Genomic DNA, 20,249 nt, shown 5'->3' with positions numbered 1-20,249 from the left:
TAAATATGTTGTTAAACTTTATTTAAGAGATATTAAAGCGATCCATGCCAGATCTCCGGTATATCCAAGTTGGAGCCACTTCCTTAAAAAAAAAAAAGGAAAAAAACTTAATAATGTCTTTAAAAAAAGAAAGTTACCAATTATTTCAAGAGCTTACTTTCAAATAAATATTGCCTTAATACTATCATCTTTTCTGGTATACAAATATTTTATAAGGTAATATTGAGAAATAAGCATCAAATATTTGAAGTCCGATTAATTTTTCAGAAAGAAAATAAGTAATTTCAAATCCTCATGAATTTTATAACCTTAGAACGACATTTGCAGTATAAAAGAATGATTGATAAATTTAATAAGATATTTATTAAGTATTACATTTAGGGTACTATATTTACTAACTTGTAAATAAAAAAATATATATATAAATAATATAGCAAACTAATTGATTTACATTTTACAATAAGTTAATATCAATAAATCGCTTTGTCTATTATATCTTTTGTAATTTCTTTCCCAATATTCATACATAATACCAAGATTATGCTGTGCTAACATATTTCCTAAATTTGCTGATTTTTTATATAATTTTAATGCTTCTTGCTTATCAATTTTAGTTCCAATAGCATTACTATAACAATAACCTAACATTGTTATTCCATCTGAATATCCTTCTTCAGCTGATTGCTTAAACAGTTTAAAGGCTTTATCATAATCTTTTTCAACACTAATTCCATTTCTATACCAATTACCAAGAATATGCATAGCTACTATATTTCCATTATTTGCAGCTTTTTCATACCAATAAGCCGCCTTTTTTATATCTTTTTTAATATCTCCTATTCCAAGATTATAACAATAAGCAATTTCTAATTGTCCTTGTGAGAAATTTTTATTGGCCGATTTTTCATAATATTTAAAAGCTAATTTTTCATTCTTTATAGTCCCATTACCATAATGATAACAATTCCCAGCAAAATATTGTGCAAGTATATGATTATTTTCTGATGCATTAATAAATAATTTAAATGCTTTCTCATTATTTTCACTTGTTTCAATTCCAAAATAATTAAAATATCCAAGTAAAAAAATGGAATTTGAATTATTTTGATTATTTGACAACCAATTATAAATTTCTTGTAAATTAATATTACGATTGTTAAAATATTCAATAAGTTGCTTATCAGTTAACTTCCATCCAATTCTTTTATTTAATTGTTTAAAGATTAAATCATTTGTTTCATCAACTATACTGTTGAAATCTATTTCAGTTGAAAGTTTCTCTTGCTTATTTGACTCTGCTATAGTATCAATTTCTTTTGTATCCATTTTATTAAAATTATGAATAAGTTGAGATAATTCTCCCTGTGATTCTGAATCATTAATACTTGAAGGGACCTCATTAAATTCTTGATTGTTTGATAATTGAGGAGTTTCTATTATTATATCAGTTTTCGTAATGATTGCTTTTAACCAATCAACTACTTGAAATATAGTTGGACGATTATCTGGCTCACCATCCCAACATTCTAAAAAGAAAACAAAATGTAATTTAAGATTAATTAAAATTAAAATATATTCAAATATATAATTAAATTTAAAATTTTACTTACTAGTATAAATTTTTACATATTCATCAGGTGTATAAGGAACAACCGTTTCTCTATGACCTTGCGAAATGTCATAGATTAGGCCAACATCATAATGTTCACCATCAGCACAAAATGGAGGTTGTCCACTTGATAATTCCCATAATAATACTCCAACACTGTAAACATCACTTTTTTCATTCAATGAATACATTTGGTTATTATTATTTCTTCTCCTGCTAAAACTTTTTGGATCAACGTAAGGAATCATCCCAAATAATTTAGATTGAACATTAGATGATGCCCCGATTCTTTTTGATAACCCAAAATCTGCTAATTTGATCGTGTTTTGATGGACTAATATATTGCCAGAGTGCTATTAAAAATGTATATATTAAATAAGTAAAGTAAATTAATTCTACCAATGATGTAAAATAATAATAGATAGATTACCAAGTCACGATGGACAACGCCCTCAACATGTAAGCATGACACAGCACTGGCTAACTGGTACGCCATAAGGTACTTATCACTCCAAATCAATTTATTAAAGTTATTCTTCAAATAGTTTCGAAGACTACCACCGTCTGCATATTCCATTACCAACATATAATCAATGCTGTGGTTTCCTGAAATTAAAAAAAAAAATTGAAAATGTATTTTATGAGTGAAATTTAGTATGTTATTTTCAATATTTTTATAATACCTGATTCAAATTTTGTTATCCCATGACAACTTATAATACTATCATAAAAATGAACCCCACGTTGAATTTTTAACTAAATAAATAAATTCAAATTTTGAAATAAATATAATAGATTAAAAAAACATAATGTAAAAAAATTTTTTAAATTACCTCACGAACAACCTCTTTTACAGTGATGTTGTTAAGATTAAAGAAAGATTTTAACGCTAAATGTTCTAAATTTTTCCAATTTGCACGGTACACTTTTCCAAAACCTCCAACACCAATTTCTTGAAAGTTACTAAATTGATTGTATTCATAAAATTTTAAGTGTTCTTTGGCAATAGCTTCTTCAATCCAATTGATCCATTCATTCGCATTTCCAATGTCTTGCATTTTCTTATTGTCAGGCATATTGAATAATAATAATAATTTACAGAAAGTTTTTTATTGTGTATAATAACGATAATAACCCTTTTTATGTAAAGACAATAACAGAATAACTCCGAAAATTGTCGCACAGCGTCACAGTATCACCGGGACCCCTGAAAGATACATAAAAAAGTCACGTTCGAATTGCGTAAAAAAAAAACAAATTATGAAAATCTTTCCTTTTGTAGATAATGCCTGGTGGAAAGCTATTACCTCTTTTGGATACTGGCCGAAATCATAATAATTCCGTCCCTGAAAAAATGTATACACTTATCTTTATGAATATATATTCAGGTCCTGTATCACCAAACAAAAAGTTGCCCACATGATTGGATTGATTGGTCACCCACGATTGAAATAATTTTTGCTTTTTTATTCCCAGAATGCTTGAAAATTCTTTCATACCATCTCAAAAATATCATATGTTTTTTGACATATTCTGCATGACAACGGTTAAACAATCCACTTCCCTAATTGATATTCTGATGAAAATTTCCTCTAAATTCCACATTTTCAATATCAAATTCTTGAAAAATCACAATAAATGTTTATTATATTTGTAGGTTTCTTTGTAGAATGTTTATATATTTTAGTAATATATTTATTTAAAATTTCTCGCCATATTTTTTCAATGTTGTTATTTTCATCAATATCAAGAACTACTTTTAAACTAAGAGGGTGACATTGCTCAGGATCGATACAGTCTCCAATTGGATATTTTTCAAATACTAATTTATAAGCAATGATAAAATTATTTGATTTTGTTCTCAAGGCGCAAGTGATTGATTTCGCATGCATTTTTAGAGACGAAATTAAGCCTTTTCGAAGAGTAACTTTGACTATATTTAAATCGAAGGAGATCAAATGAGTCTGTCAGTTATTGAATATACAAGAAATTTGAAGAAATTCCAAGAATTTATTTAATGATAAATCAAAACTGAAAATAAAAATAAATAAATATTAGTAAATTTAACATAAATTTTTAAATTTATTCATCGCACGCGCGATGTCATCGCAGTAATTCCAACAAATTTCTGCACCCACGTGACTTAAAAATATTAATCACTGGACTTTTTTTTGCCTCCACGTGTTTCAATTTTTTTATTTACAAATGCAATGTTAAACTTTTACTTCTTTTTAGCTTTAACATCATTATAATTGTATGACTTTAGTTTGATAGTATAAGAACGTTAATAAACGTTCTTATTAAAAAAAACCAAAAAACCTGCTTCCCCTCTTTAGAAATACTTACCTGTTTCCATTTCCAAGTTCCAGGCCAGAATCTACAAAAAAAAGGACACCAAAAGCTTTAAAAAATCTACAAAAAAAAAAGAAAAATGGTTAATTAATAAGAAACGAAAGTAAAAAAAAACTTGGCGTGGTTAAAATTCAAAAGAAAGAACGTGTGAAAGTATTTTATTTATTTTATTTTTTTATTTTTACTTGAGAAAGGCAGATACACTAGAGAGATACTAAAACATTACGCGTATAAACTAGGCATAAAGAATATTGATCTAAACTAAGTATACAAAATCTAACAGGTAGACCCACCCTTCGTTGGAACGACCTGACTAATGGAGATCTAGTCGCCACAGTGAACGAACAAAGGGATTAGACACTACCCTATAAAAAAATTGGATACGTTTTTTATAAAGTTTTTATACGATTTTTTTTCCTTAGAAATAACGTATCATAATAGGATACGGAAAAATGCACAATTCCGTATCACCAAAAATATGGTTTGGATACGGAATTTGCACGGGATTTATATGGAATTTACATGATTTGATCACTGATTTTATCACGAAATTTATACGATTTGGTCACTGAATTTACTATTTGTATTACAGTTTACTATAATTGTATTTACATAAATCTAATTTCACTTTATTAAATTAAATAAAAAATAAAAAATAAACAAAGTACAAATACATTATGAAAATTCCCTCCTTATTAAAACCACCTATTGCAACCAAAACTATCTATAAGTTCAGGTTCATTTGGAGTCAAACAACCTAAAAGAACAAAAAAAAAGATTGGAAACAAAACCCCCCCTCATATAGTATCTGCAATCGTCTAAGTCACCAAAGGTCAGCATTCCTACAAAAAAAGAAAGAGAACTCCAGAATGTCTGACCTACATAAAAGAAAAGAATTATGAGGCGTCTAATGAAAAGAAACCAAAACAACGAAATAAAATCCAAAACTGACCTACAAAAAAAGAAGACTCTGAAGCAACAAAACTGAAACAACCTACAAAAAGAAAAGAATCTGAACCCAACTTACAAAAAAAAAAAGAAAATTTGAACTGACCTAAAAAAAGAAAAAAATTCTGAATCATCCTACAAAAAGAAAAGGACTCCCAAACTGATCTACAAAAAAGAAAAAAGAAACTGAATATTCTCACAAAAAAAATCTGCTGGCCTATGAAATTAAATATAAATAAAGAAGAAAGGGGAATAAAGAATAAACCAAAAAAAAATATTTTTTTAAAAAGAGGGGTAACGAAGTTAGGAAAGTTAAAAAAAAATTTTTTTTTAAAGGGAGGACGTCAAAGTTAGAAAAATAAAAATTTTTTTATAAAGAGGAAATAGAAATAGAAAGAAGAAATTTTTTTAAAAAAAAGAAGAGTGGGAATAAAAGAAAAAATTTTTTTTTAAGGGAGTGACGAAAAAAAATTTTTTTTCAAAGGAGAGTGACGAAAAAAAAATTTTTTTAAAGTGAGATACGAAAAAAAAAAAATTATTTTTAAAAGGGGGTGACGAAAAAAGAAGAAAATTTTAGAAAAAATAACAAAAATAAGACAAGAGAAAGAGAAAGGAAAGGAAAGACAGAAAGGAAGATCAGAGGTTTATATAAAAAACAAAAAACGTAAACAATAAACAATCATGTGATCTCGTGTTATGATACGGAATTTTTGTAAGATTATCTTCTAAAAATATTAAGTTTAAAAATTCCGTATACATTCCGCATGATTAATTTTTTCCGTATACATTTCTTATACATTAGTTTTTTTAAAAAATGTTCAAAAACGAATTGCTTATTAAATATACGGAATTTGTATACGGAATCTATAGAAACGTACATAAAATGTATACAAAACGTATCCTTTCCGTATACATATTTCTTATAGGGCTAAAGTAAAAACAAAGGGGGAGAGAGGAGTGAGAAAACGACAAAGAGGAAAAGCGAACCGAGACGAAAAACTAATGTTCTAACTAATTATATGCCCGTATTTTTCTTTCATCAATCGATGCTACACGTAAATACTGTCAAGTGTAGAATGGTGTATCTTATTAAAAGGTCTGGTGTTGGTTGAGATATGTAGATAGCAACAGTTAATCATGCGCCGGAGTCGGCGGAATAGTAACGGTCTCTAAAACTTCAACAGCTGAAGTGTAAGAAGAATCACTGAGAATCGTACGTGACTCATTATCCGGAGGTGAAGTATGGCGTAAAAAATAATTGGGATCGTTGAGAATGCTGCGACTTTTCACAGGGATAAGATCCTGGATAATTTTTGGTTTGAAAGTAAAGATTCACGGCGTGATTATATCCATAATTATATTGCGGAATGGTACTGACGTTCCAATGACGTAATCAAAAAGAACGTGTGAAAGTCTATACAGTTTGTGGATCATAAATCACGTGATAGGGTAATGACATCGCACGCGCGATGAATAAAAAAAAGTGTGTGTGTGATTAACGTTTAGATTAGTCTCTGTATAAATAATTTGAATTGTGTAACTTGAAATCTCATTAAAACGTGACAATCGTGACATTGCTTCTGCGGCTCCGCCTGATCTATTTATGGTCAAAACTATTCAACTAATCAATTTCAGTTAATAAAATTTTACCTTAATTGGAAATTTTTTTTTAAAAAAAATTTTTCAAACCGAAAAATTTGTTTTTTCTCATTCTTTTCCCGTTTAGGTTTAATTTTTTTCCCAAACTGTAAAAATTATATTTTTTTTTTATTAAATAATCCCCCATTGTTTTGGTCTTTTAAGACCAATTTTTTTTATTTTTTTTCGTTTTTTTTAAAAAAAAATTTTTTTTTCACTCTTTTGGATCAGAATTTTTTTCGTGTTTTTTTTTCGGATTCTTTTTTTTTTCAGAAATTTATTTTTTTAAAAAAAATCAATATAACATATCAGATATAGGAAAATTGACCGACGTTGATAGAAAGATGAGTAAGATTTTTTCAATTAAATTGAACGCTGGATAAATAGTTTGATTTTCAAATTCATAAAATCAATTAATTAATTATAAAATATGTAAAAATATCAATTTTTTTTTGAAGAAATTGTTGATTTAATAATAGATTATTATAACTAAATCCATATCCATAATTCTCTAAATAACTACCAGATTTTTGAATAAAGATTTTAATTCTGGTTTAGTTAAATTAAGTACCAAAATACGTTTAATTATTCAAATATTTTTTATAAGTTTAAGATTGACGTAATATAAAATAAGAAATAATAAATAATTATCATAAAGTTTATAATTAATAAAAAATCAATCAAAAAAAAATGAGAGTGAATGAAAAAATAAGGAGAGTAAAAGGGAATAAAAAAAACGAAGGGGGAGTGAGAGAGAAACGAGATGGAGCAAAGGGGGAGTGAAAGAAACAAAAGGAACGAAAAAAAAGATCAAGTGGGAATGAAAAAATGAAAAGAATGGAGGGGGACGAAATGGAGCAAAGGAATAAAAAAATGAAAGGAACAAAGGGTAGTGTAAAGAGAAGTGGGAATGGAAAAAAATGAAAATGACAAAGGATAGTGTAAAGGAACGAAGGGTAGTGTAAAGGAATGAAAAGGACGAAAGAGAGGAAATAAAAAACAATGGAAAAAATGAAGGAAGGGAAGAATAAAAAGAGCAAAAGAGATGAAGAGACAAAAAAAAAACAAAAAAGTGGAGAAGGAACGAAATGAGATAAACAGGGGGACCAAGTAAACAAAACCCATAAAACTAAAAGAAGAAATAAAGTTAGTAGGGAACGGAAATTACATGTAATAAATAAACAAAAACAAAAAAATAAAAAACATACCTTAGTAGTTACAAAGAAGAACCGAAAGACCTAAAAAGAATGAATTCAAAATATAAAATGATCAGCTCATTAATTAGCCAATAAAATTTAATGTAGAGTGAAAAATTATTAAATCGCAAACGTCAAATCATTAATATAAGCTATATTATAGTAATAATTTAATAAATATTAATTTATTATTTTTTGTTAACTAATTATTACCATATTACTACTGTAACCATCCTTAATTTACTTAGTATTACATTATAATACTAAATTTTTCTATTTAAACAAATTCATTGGTCCCGGTGCGAAGCAACGGGTTACTGCTAGTTTTAAATTAAAAACTTTTATTAAAAGAACCTCCAAAAATTTTCTGAAGACACGATTCATTTCCTTAATATCATTATTGTAGTCATGTTGTTTTTTATCATCAGTAGAAATAATTGAGTCAGCTTCTTCCAATATTTCTTTTGTAAATGTCACAACACAAGAACTATCTGGGGAACTTACTAAATTAGACTATGTGCAATTTTGCATTACGTTCATATGACCTTGTCAAAAAAAATACATCAAGCTATTAATACTTTTTTGTATAAAAAAAATGAGTTAGACAAAAAAATGTATTACCAAATTAAAATAAACTAGCGACTTATATCTAATACCATAACTTCTTTCGTATTTATATTACGAGAAGCTTTTTTAGCTCATAAATTGCAATAATATAATTTTCATTTATACTCAATATTTTAGACGGTTACCGGGCATTTTGTGTCACCTTTGCACTTGTGACGTCTCTTTCATTTGTTTACTATTTGTATTTCTATAGCACTTTGTAATTGTTAATTCTGATAAGTCCACAATATTCTCCATAAAGTTTCATTAAAACCATTATTCATTGTCCTATTTTTATTTTGTTGTAAAGCATAAGAAGAAATTTACGATTATCGTCGAATTGAGATATTTATCTATAATTATAAAAATGATTTAAATATTATTTTTAATAATTTTTTAAAACTTAAAAATAAGACCTTTAAGTCATAGACTTGAGGATCAAATGCGAAATGATGTACCGTATTGATTAATATTAGAAAGTAAAAATTACATAAGATGTTAGTAAGAATTTCTTTCAGACTTTCAATATTAGTTGATCGCCTCGATGCATTTCGAGGACGTTAACATTTTTTTTCAAATCATAATTTTACATCGTCAATACAATTTTACGTCAAATTATTCAAAAGTAGAATAAAAACAATTTTAATTTCCGTAATTCCAAAAGAAAAAAAAATTATTTGAAAAAAAAATTATAAAATAAAAGACGATAATTAAATACAAATTTTATTTTAAAAAAAAAATACTAATTAATATTAATTAACACAATAAGTTTTGTACATATAAAATAATTTACACGTCATTTGAAGTATTTGAGGTTCAAATAATAAAAAAAAAAATTTAATTCTTTTAAATTATAAATTAGCAATAACAAAAGAGGTCAAGCCGATTATTAAGTAAGCGACTTCAGATATACCAAAAACAGATGATGCTGATTTAGCGTTAGCATTTGCACTTTTTGCATCTACAATCTTGAGATCGGCACATTGATAGGTAAAATTCACTCCTCCATCAATGAAAATAGTTTGAAGCACACCTTGGTCTCCAACTTTTGCACCAGCTTTAGAGAGATTAATTGAGGCGGTTAATTGTTTACCACCTGAATCATGAGGAACGTCAACTGTGACATTATCTTTAACGAAAAAATAAAAAAAAAAATTAATAAATCAAATTTTTTTTCAAGTACAAAAGAAATTAAAACTTTTTAGGAATTAAAAATGATTATTTATACCTGCTACAGATTGGAAAGTACTATTGACATCAGGAGCGTAGTTGAAGAGCAAAACACCTGTACCGTGACCGACTTTAACCGTAGCTTGACCATCTATATAATATAAAATACAAAATAGGCGATTAATATTTTGTGACAAGAGATTAAAATTAATATTGTGAAATGACAAGATGAAATAGGGACCCGCAAGTGAATTCAAGAATTCTCACCTGTAAGAGGAAATTCCGTTATAGCAGTAGTATTCACTTCATTAGAACCTCCACAAGGAGGTATTTTACTATTTACAGCATCATTTCCTCTAAATGGAGGGTTGACAAATGCTATATGAGCATTTGTGGAAGAGATGAGAACGAAGAAAAAGATAAAAAGTACAGCAAAAGTTTTTGAGGAATTCATATTTAAAAATTAAAAAAATGTTTTGAGAACTAGATTAAATGTTTCTTATTAATTTTAATTGATATTTTATTAAAGAATGAAATTTTAAAATTTGTTGGAATTGAACGAACATTTATAATGAAATTTTTAGGGGAGAGATAAGAGGGACATTGTGATTGTGTTTACTTTTGATCGTTGTACCGAAGATTAAGTTCAGATTATCTCAAGATGATGAAGTACAAGGGTCAATTAATGGCAATTTTGTGTATATCTAAAAAAAATATTTTGTCTATCACATTTACCCTAAAAGGATTAAGTACTTGTAATTAAAAAAATTTTAAGAAATTTCTCCCAAATGTAACAGTTGCAGTGCTACGTCATGAACAATAGGTTCTTTATTTCATGCAAAGAAATTTCTAACAAGAAAAAACTTTATCAGCCAAATGTCAAATTATAAAATGCTATCTTTATTTTTGTATTTTTGATTGTACGTGTGAAGAACTGATTAAGTAAACAAAAAGATGGAAAGATACGGAATTGTCAAACTAAAACAGTCGTTTGTGCGATCAACGTGAAGGAAGAAAAAAAGAAAAATTAATAACATGATTTTTCATTTAACCATATTAATATATATTATACCATAATTAATGTAATTAATAACGGGATGATATGAGTGGTCAAATCGAAGTTGCATAAGGTTCACCGATCGGTATAGATTAAGTTCGATCTATCTCAAATTGTGTGACTTCACTTTTTTTTTTGGGTCATATCCGTCAGTTTATTATTCAGTTATTCTTTTTTTTTTAATTTTTAATTTTTAAGATGACGTTATGAACTTTTAGTCGCCCAAGAAAATTTTTATCAACTCCAAAGAGACACCAAGTTAGTAAAAGTTAGTAATAAGTACTATTAGTATGATGGATAAATCTTTTTAGCGACAATATAAAGTTATTTTCGGTATTTTGATATTCCGAAAAAATGTAACCGCGTACAATAGAATACATCATTTGTTATTGTGGTAATTTTGATTACGAGGAAGGACAAGAATTTTCTTAATAAGATTCTAGACCTTATTGTTCAAAGTTTAGATTATATAATGTTATTGATATCTCTTCATCTATGCACACGCTTGCGACACATTACTCACGAATTACGTATTGAAACGAAAAGTGAACGAGTACCCCAGGGTAAGATTGTGGGTTGGCAATTTTTTTTTTTTACAATCAAAAAAAAAAAATTAATTCCTTCTTTAGAAGAAACGGGTTTCATTTTATTTTATTCTATTTTGTCTTTTAGCAATTTTTTTTTGCAAATTTTTTTTTTTCAGAAACAATCAGAATCAGAAAGTAAATTTTTCGTAATGATGCTTTGTGAATTTTTTTTTATTTTTTTATGTATCTTATTTATTTATTTTATTTTAGGAATGACTCTAATTAGACGAAGTGAGTTTGCGGTAATGGAAATTTTTTAAGGATTTTTTTTTAAATATTTTGAAAGTCATTAAATTAGATGGAATTGTGGATCTTTTAAATGGTTTGTATTTAATTCAACTTTTTCCTTTATAGCAATTTTAACTAGAGACTCGAGATATTTTAAGGTAAATTATACGGAATTGTTTTTTTATTTATGGTTCTTTGTTTTTATTAATGTAGCTTTTTTTTCTTATCTTCTAGGAACGGGTTAACTTATCAATTGAATCAACGTATTTGGCTTATGATTGACTCGTTATAAAATGTTGACCGATTTCTGACTCGTTGATTTGGTATTAATTATTGATGCATTGTTATTTTGTTAATAGTATTAATGATTTCACTAAACGATCATCATTTATCTTTTTTAACAAAAATACATTTCTTCGAATAAAAAATGTAATTTAAGTTATATGGATCATGGAAAATTGAACATTGTCAAGTGCTCGAGTTTTAATCGATTAACCATCAATGAGTCACCAACTGTACACAGGATCAAAGCGATATCGTCAAAAAGGTGGCAGATTTTGGTACATCACAGAAAAAAAAACGAAATATATCTATCTATATTGAATTCGATAATTTACGTCCTATGATAAATTTCACAAACAACAAAAGAAATCAACGAACCCAAGGAAAAAGAACGGGTTTTGATCGATCAACCATAGACTTTACCTAGGATCTATGGAACTAATCAGCGATATCGGCAGATTTTGATACATCGCAGAAAAGATATGAAATATATTTGATAATTAACGTCCTATAATAAATTTCACGAACAACAAAAGAAATCAACGAACCCAAGGAAAAAGAACGGGTTTGATCGATCAATCATAGACTTTACCTAGGATCTATGGAACTAACAGCGATATCGACAGATTTTGGTATATCGCAGAAAAGATATGAAATGTATCTATGTTGAATTCGATAATAACGACCTATAATAAATTTGACGAACAACAAAAGAAATCAATGAACCCGAAGAAAAAGAAAAGAAAAATTGTTCCATTTCATGGTATGTTTCTGTTTGAAGCTGTCGAATGTTTCTTCGGTCCAGAAAAAGCTTTAGCTCCCTTTGACGAGACCTATTATCCGGACGACTGGGAAGCTTCAGAACCTTATGATCCCGTCACTTCAGATGATACAAAATAAAAGATGAATTTTTTCATCCATGCGTCTTCACGATCAAAATTATTAAAGAAACAATATCTCAGCGAACCAGTAAAATAATTTTTTCATTATGATTAGTTTTAAATTAGTTTTATTATTTTCTTTATATGTAATTTTTGCATCAGTTCGCCTTTAAATTTTCTCTTTTCATCCCCTTCTCGTACTTTACAACTTATGAATAGAATTGTTCATTTCCACTTCACATGTTTAAGTGAGGAGGATCCTCGGATTTGAAAGAATAACGTGGCATCTCATTTTGGGTGTGTAGTCTAAGTTATTCATGAGGGACTTGGACTTTTTAAATGGTGAACGGTTATATTCGTTGTGGCCTTACATTAGTTATAGAATCTGATTTATGAATGGACACTAGTAACGTTCTTACAATTTGAACTATTGTATAGTCTTAAATAAATAAATAAATAAACTATCGAAGAGTCAAATAAATTCATTAATTTCATAGTACTCAAAGTGAGTAATGAACTAGATGATTCTTGTTAATATATATAGAAGAACAGAATATCGATAATTACAATAAATAAGCTAAAAAGAAAGCTAATTACGGTTAAAATAAAGTTACGTTAATTTAACCTATCGTAAATATTAATGATCGGTAAAAATCACGTCTTCTCATTTACAGTCTGTCGTTTTATTTTATTCAGTATCATTTTTTTATTAAAAAAAATTACGAAAAATAGTATATAATGTTACAAAATCATCAGTGTTACGAAAAAAAAGGAGTTATATAACCACAAAAGGGGGCTAATACGTGAGGTAATGTCAGTGGATGGAAGGTTGCAACTTGCATGGGTTAACACAATATCTAATGCAGTACAGCAGAATGTTCTTCTCTAACACTAGACAAATTATTTAATTTACAATGTTAAATAAGTTAAATTATATACGCAAAAAAAAAAATTAATACAATTATCCCATGCTCCTGTATCCAAATATTTTTTGTCTAAGCCGAATATTTTTCATGAATTGATGATTGCATTAAAACATCCTAATGTTTTGCGTAAATAAATGTTATATTCTGTCGCTTCTTGCATGTTCTAGTCATTTCTCGTTAAAAATTTAAGACCTAAGGGCGAATTCAAATTAAAATTTTACGTTTTGAATGAGTCGGAGGGTAATATTTTGGATGATGCTGTAGTTTTGAAATAATTTAAAAAATTAATTAAATTAATTTTTGGTATAACATTCATTTTCAAATACGTTATCGTTATGATTAGGAAGATAGAAAATCAATAGTAATGAAATTTAGAAATGCAAACAATACTAACAGTGATATAATATCGTTGTAAACATTGTATACAGCAACAATTATATAACAAGCTTTTAAAAATTTCCTAATAATAAATAAATATCTTACGATTTTTTTCTGTTACTGATTAGCATGTACAACATTTTATAAGAAATATATCTAAAAGAATTCTTCATAGCATTATAATAAATAGTATAATAATATTATTATAACGTAATTTTTGCGTCAAATCAATCAAAGTGATTGAAATCTTGAATCCTCCATAATTCCTGATACGGACTGCTGTTTAATATTAGTAATAAAAATAGATTAACAAGCAAACTTTATATATACTGTATATAATTACATGTCATTTGATATTTTGCATATACTGTATATAATAAAAGTGATCAAAACGATTATATAGTAAAGCGAGTGACTTCCAGGAAAGATAATTTGTGATTGTTGTAATTTGCTTACTAGGAAGGAAAAAAATATCTTTTAATAATAAGAATCTAAGATTTACTATAAAGTTTAAACTATAGGCTTGCATAGTATATTTTAGCTTGAATTTTACATGATTCCGTTCGTAAGCGTGATACATAAATTTACAAGTGAAATGATGTTTCTACATTAATTCTAAACTACCTATATTAACATTATCCATAATCCGGTTTCATTTTGTCCAAATAATCGATATTCTGAATAGAAAAAAATTGTCGTCAGACGTCACAAGACATGTGGTGTCAGAAATAAATGAACTATGTTGCTTGCATTCCGTGGTACTAACGTAGAAAATAGTAACACAAGAGTGCAAAGTTACTGCGCTTTATTTTTTTTTTGCAAGTAAAACAGATTAGTCAAATACGGTCAATCGTACGACCACTCGTACGACCTAAGAATTAATTCACCTTCTTTTTTAATAAATACCGTGAGAATCGGAGAATGAGAATAATGATTGATCAATTTTTTTTCATGTACTGATAAATTATTTGCTGTATTGCGTCAACCTCAGCTCTCTAGTTTGCTCAAAACTTCTTTCTCTAAAAGCAACTTCTTTCTCTATAAACTAAAATATCATTTATCATTATGAAAATATAATCGAAATGGTTGAATCATACAATTGTTTACGTCTAGATAATAGTTATGTTTTTCAGGTGGAAGTTTACAAAAATAAAAATGACAATGACAATGACGATAAGAAATTTCTCAAAATTGGTGATGAAGAAATTCCATTTGAGAAATTAAGCTTATCTCAAATAATGAAAGTTTGGAAAGCCTGACGTACTGAATCTTTGGCAAATTGACGTTTATGAAAGTAAGCTTAATCCTAATTCTACTGAAGACGATATTAAAAACCTTGGAGGTGTGTTTATGAAACGTCAAAAAATATTTTCAAGTTGGATATAAATCTAAGGAGGAAGAAACATCAACATCGTTGTTGTCATCGCAATTACCACTGGTAAGTGTCTCCCAATTTTTTACCCCTCGAAGAAGAAACTTGCAGTCAAAACAATGATATATACTTTCGTCGTCACATTTGTTAATAAATAATATTGGTTATGTTTTCTCGTTGTCCATTAGAGCTCGAGAAAAAAAGACCTTTCACGGAAGTAGAAGAAAGTAAGAAACGTGTGATAGAAACTTGATATTATACTTAGTTATATGTTTCATTCCATCATTCTTACGAATTTTCTCTATAGCCACAGAACTAAAGAGAAGCAAATAGGATAGTTCAGCGTGCTGGTGTCTACTTTGTTGATCCATTAGAGTTAAGTGAACCGCTTCTTAATAATATTCGGAAGGGTGAATTTATGACACTACATGGTGTACGGGCCACTGGAAAAACTACACGGGTGTTTAGAGTTATGGAACAATTTGAAGAAGAAGGCTATCTTTGCCTATTTTTCTCATTTAAGCGATCACAAGTACCAGGTTTGCACATTGCATCTGTTTCTTATATTTCTTTTTTCTTTGAAACAGTATATCTCTTGAGGCGATTGAAACAGATAGCAAAATATTATTCTGGACAACATTCAGTGATTATCTCGTCAGGACTGCTCCCGAGCATATTGAAGATCAAATTAAGTCTAGTAATGATTTCGTTAATTTATTTTCAAAAAGGTGGGAAAAAAAGGTTATTCTCTTCATAGACGAGTATGATATAATGTATAGAGCAAATAATGAGACTATATCCTCATTCTTGAGAATTGTACGTAATATTAAAGCAAGAAAAGAAGGATATGCTATCTGGTCTATTAATATAGTCGACCCAAGTATCTTGCATCTGAGCTCAAAAGAAGTAACCACATCGCCATTTAATGTCTATAGGCCATTTCAAAACCCAAACTTCACGCAGGAACAAGTCCAGTTCTTATTTAAGGAGTATGCGAATGAGGAGCGAATAATCATTAATCAAGAGGTCATCAAAGATATCTACATGCGGACAAATGGGTATGCAGATGGAAAATCAAAATCCAAAATTCATTTTTCTCATGATTCTTTTATTTAATAGGCATGCTGGATGGCCTTGTCATCAATTGCGGAAAAGCTATCGATGAGAATTAAAAAAAGGACTTGGTGAAATTGATATTTCAATCTGGTTGAAAGCAATCGTTTGCAAAAAGTGATACGTAATTGTGAAACCTTCAGAAAGATGGTTGGAAGATTTGTTGAGGAAGATATATACAGGCCTGTTAATAGACTTACTCCGTTATTCACTCACAGGGTTTCTCAGTTATATGCAAATCAATGATTCTGAAGAAAAAAAGAAAGCAGGTTTCCTTACAGCAGAGAAGGTACTAACGGTAGTTGACAAAGATGATAATATATACAGAATGTCATCTGCTTTTATGGATGAGCTGATACAATGACGAGTTATTCCTTTATACAAGTCTTGCCCTGAAATTGCAATTCCTGAAAAAGATGATGACTCCCTGATACTCTCAGCATTTTGCTGACTGCCGTCTTCGGTCATTTAAATTTGCACACGATTTGTATGTAGATGGTAGAAAAAAAGAAAAAGTTTCCTCAAAAAAGTGTGTATGACACGGGATCCTGGTTAACTGGCGGTCACTGGACAATGGCATATAATAATAGAAAATCGGGATGGCGGAAGAGATAAGCACTTATACAATGATATAGTAATTACAACGGATCGTCAAAAAATTGTTCTCGAGCTTCTTGCCACTGTACAGGTAGCGCTGGTACCATTGAGCATATTGTAAATCAGGTAGTACCATTACAATCTTAGTTAACTTTTTATTTACAATATAAAAGTTCTAAAAATCCAATTTTAATGTTTATTAGTTTTTAGTAATATTTGGGTTGGTTGTTTTATGTATTATGATCAGCATGACGCTAACTTTATAATTACAATAAAAAAAACATATAATGCAGTTTGTAAAATAATTCACACGCCGCAGACTTTGGTAATAAATACAATAAGAGAGTAAACGAAACATGTGATGCTGTCAAAGAGGGAAGGAAGTATGCGGACCTAGGTTATTTAATGCAAGTCTCCCAGCATCAAGTTATTTCTTTGCTCTCTCAGGTTTTTTATAAATTCCTACAACTAACTTGTTTCTACTATATCGTTAACCACGAGAATTTCATCACCATAATCTTTCTCTACTGATTTCTCACCGATATCTACAAAATCTTCTTCTATCTATATCTCTTCTACTCACACAGATTATGTAAATAGTATTCCCCACAAGAGAACTACATGATATTTATCATTACTGCGCATTTATTAATCAAGTTTAGCGATTTATTTGATCCAAGTAGGGCTTTAGGTCTCACTTTTTTTATTCATCAAAATATTTTCAATACAATTCTTTATTGATGAACATGATTCGCCTTGTGATCGTGATACATGATGAACTAAATTGAGTATAAGACTTCGTATTTTTTCATAAATATTTTTTTTTTTCCGGGTTAGTTGGGATAGTGGCGTTCCTGTTCTTCGTCATACTATACCTCAATAAAAAAAATTCCCAAATGCAACTTTTTTTGCCGATCACGATTAAGAGTTTTTAGGCATCTTTATACCAGCTAGTGCTATGAAACCGAGGCTGAGCACCTTGCTCATGGAGATTTTTTAGTAACTTAATAGATGGAGTTGTGGGTATTTTAGGTAGTTTTTTTGCTTATGTTTTTTATTAATTTACTTTTTCTTTTCTGTTTATATCAACTTTAATTAATGACCCGAGATACACTTTTGAGGAAGGTTATACCGAATGGATTTTTTTTTTGTTTTATTAATTTGACCTAGTTTTTTTCTTTTAAAAACGGATCATTAAGCTAACAAATTACTTCGAGTCGGCGTATTTGACTAATAATTTGAGTAAAATCTTATTTATTATTTTCAAACTATTTCTTTTTTATTCCTTTACACGATAAGTAAAATTTAAATGAAGAATCATAATTTTGCGATGATAAATGAAATGTATATTTAAGTTCCAAATTCATTGGTTAGACATAAGCAAAGGCGCTGATTTTTCTTAATTTTACGATTATTATAATGTATTTGATTAAGTCATTGATAATATTGCTTGAAACAAGTGATACAAAAAATCTTAATATGTTTTTTTATTTATTAATGAAATAATACTTTAACCTCGTTGTGCTTACGGTAATCGTTCGCTTTAAATATTTTAATATTTTATGCTACATTAAATATACAACAAATTATTTAATTATAAAGAATGTGTACCTTTTTATGAGATGCTTTCCAAAGTTTCCAAATATAGAATATTTATGTGTATTTGTGTATTTATTATTATATTGGTGCTAAAGCTTTATTATTCATTTTAAAACTTTTGCATTATTGCATTATAACTTTGTTATATTAAATAAAAATTCATTTTGCCATGTAAAGAGTGAAATAATGCTTGTTTTAAGCGTTGTCTGTTGCAGCATACTATGAGCGTGTTTATCTTATATACAAAGAAATTTTTTAAAAGAATGGATTTATCTTATTTGTTAAATACTAATTATAAAATACTTACTTTACTATTGTGTGAAAAAAATGGTTAAGCAAAAGAAGGAAGGATACAGAATTTTCAAACCAAAGAGCAGAATCAAAGTATTATTTCACGGTGTGATCAACGTATTAAAAGTAATATTACAATAATCAGAAAAATACATTTTTTGATTCATATTAAAAGCAGTACAGTATTACAATAATTAAAGGTACTGTATTTCCTTGTAAATTTTTTATTAGTCTTTATCCATATTAAAATAAACTTTATTAAAACAAACTCTTGTAGGCTATTGAAATACTATTGACAAACTTTTAAATAAAAAGTTGATGATCGGAAAGATATATCATGTGATTGATCATGCATGATTTCATTTTATGCATTGTCAATATGCATTATCAATAAAGTGCGTGTTACCTATGAAAAAAAGGTAATGATTTTACTCCCTATAAATATTAAAATAAGAGCAATCTAAATTTCATTTATTTTTTTTTATAACTTTTTATTTTTTTTCATATATAGTAAATATTATCGGCCTCGGAACAAAATCATTTTTTCGATTCTGCACTAGTATCTTATTCTGCCTTTATTATTTATTCATTAATCTTTATATTGCATATAAAGTCAATGGCCGAAATATATAATAATTGTACAAAGTGCTATAAATTGTGCAATGCAATTTATTTTCAACATAAATTCATAGATTGGACTAGTGGTAATAATGATATTGATAAACTCATTCAAGCCACTCAATTATTATCTCATAAAAATGTAAAAGTAGCACTAGAGTGGATACCTTATCATAGACTGGATGATATTAAATATATTGACGAAAACAAGTTTGGTAAAGTGTATAAAGCAAATTGGATCGATGGATGTATATTTCGTTGGAGTATATATAAACGAGATTGGATAAGGCATCAAACTTTGCTGAAACCTATCGATTTTGAAAAATATGGTAGAAACATTTTTAAAATATGATCACCATATTGCATACGTATTTCTGTTAACTCTGTTGTAACTCGATAACAGCAATATGTTAAGCATATGTCAAAAATATGAAATAAAAATATGTCTAGAATATGTTAAACATCAATCAAAAATATGATGAAAATATGTAATAGGAATGTTTTTATTATATATCAAAAATATGTTGGAAATATGTAATAGGGATGTTTTCATTATATATCAAAAATATGTTGGAAATATTATAAATCAATTTATTAAAATAATCAAAAATTTAATTACATGTATACAATATCATATGGCACAAATGTTTCTCTCATCTATCAAAAAATTTAAAATACTATATAATTCTTAATAATATTATTATCCATACCAATACCGCATTATAATAAAATATAACATCGATTTCCTTCATTATGCTCAGTATTATGTATTCCTACAATTGTGATAAAGAATAAACGTGG

At 28.0% G+C, this 20,249-nt stretch overlaps 4 protein-coding genes across 4 annotated transcripts; 2 read left to right on the top strand and 2 right to left on the bottom strand.

Annotated features, from left to right (window-relative positions):
- Positions 1-447: 447 nt before the first annotated feature.
- Positions 448-2,685, bottom strand: OCT59_012488 (uncharacterized protein; the record flags this gene model as incomplete). The annotated part of the gene is made up of 5 exons (XM_066134508.1): positions 448-1,526; positions 1,611-1,962; positions 2,040-2,215; positions 2,293-2,365; positions 2,443-2,685. 5 exons carry the CDS (start codon positions 2,683-2,685, stop codon positions 448-450), a joined length of 1,923 nt encoding a protein of 640 aa, XP_065989768.1.
- A 6,515-nt stretch (positions 2,686-9,200) lies between these two features.
- On the bottom strand, positions 9,201-9,973 carry OCT59_012487 (uncharacterized protein; the record flags this gene model as incomplete). Its single annotated transcript, XM_025312112.1, has 3 exons — positions 9,201-9,478; positions 9,578-9,670; positions 9,787-9,973. The coding sequence occupies 3 exons, from the start codon at positions 9,971-9,973 to the stop codon at positions 9,201-9,203; spliced, it is 558 nt and encodes a 185-aa protein (XP_025165207.1).
- A 2,363-nt stretch (positions 9,974-12,336) lies between these two features.
- Positions 12,337-12,573, top strand: OCT59_012486 (uncharacterized protein; the record flags this gene model as incomplete). Its single annotated transcript, XM_066134507.1, has 1 exon — positions 12,337-12,573. The coding sequence occupies one exon, from the start codon at positions 12,337-12,339 to the stop codon at positions 12,571-12,573; it is 237 nt and encodes a 78-aa protein (XP_065989767.1).
- Positions 12,574-15,702: 3,129 nt separating this feature from the next.
- OCT59_012485 (uncharacterized protein) lies at positions 15,703-16,395 on the top strand (the record flags this gene model as incomplete). The annotated part of the gene is made up of 4 exons (XM_066134506.1): positions 15,703-15,769; positions 15,844-15,958; positions 16,166-16,288; positions 16,350-16,395. The coding sequence occupies 4 exons, from the start codon at positions 15,703-15,705 to the stop codon at positions 16,393-16,395; spliced, it is 351 nt and encodes a 116-aa protein (XP_065989766.1).
- Positions 16,396-20,249: the final 3,854 nt, after the last annotated feature.

Source organism: Rhizophagus irregularis, chromosome 2, assembly GCF_026210795.1.
Source record: "Rhizophagus irregularis chromosome 2, complete sequence".
NCBI classification, from domain to species: domain Eukaryota; kingdom Fungi; phylum Glomeromycota; class Glomeromycetes; order Glomerales; family Glomeraceae; genus Rhizophagus; species Rhizophagus irregularis.
This window is presented reverse-complemented; position numbering and strand designations above follow the sequence as displayed.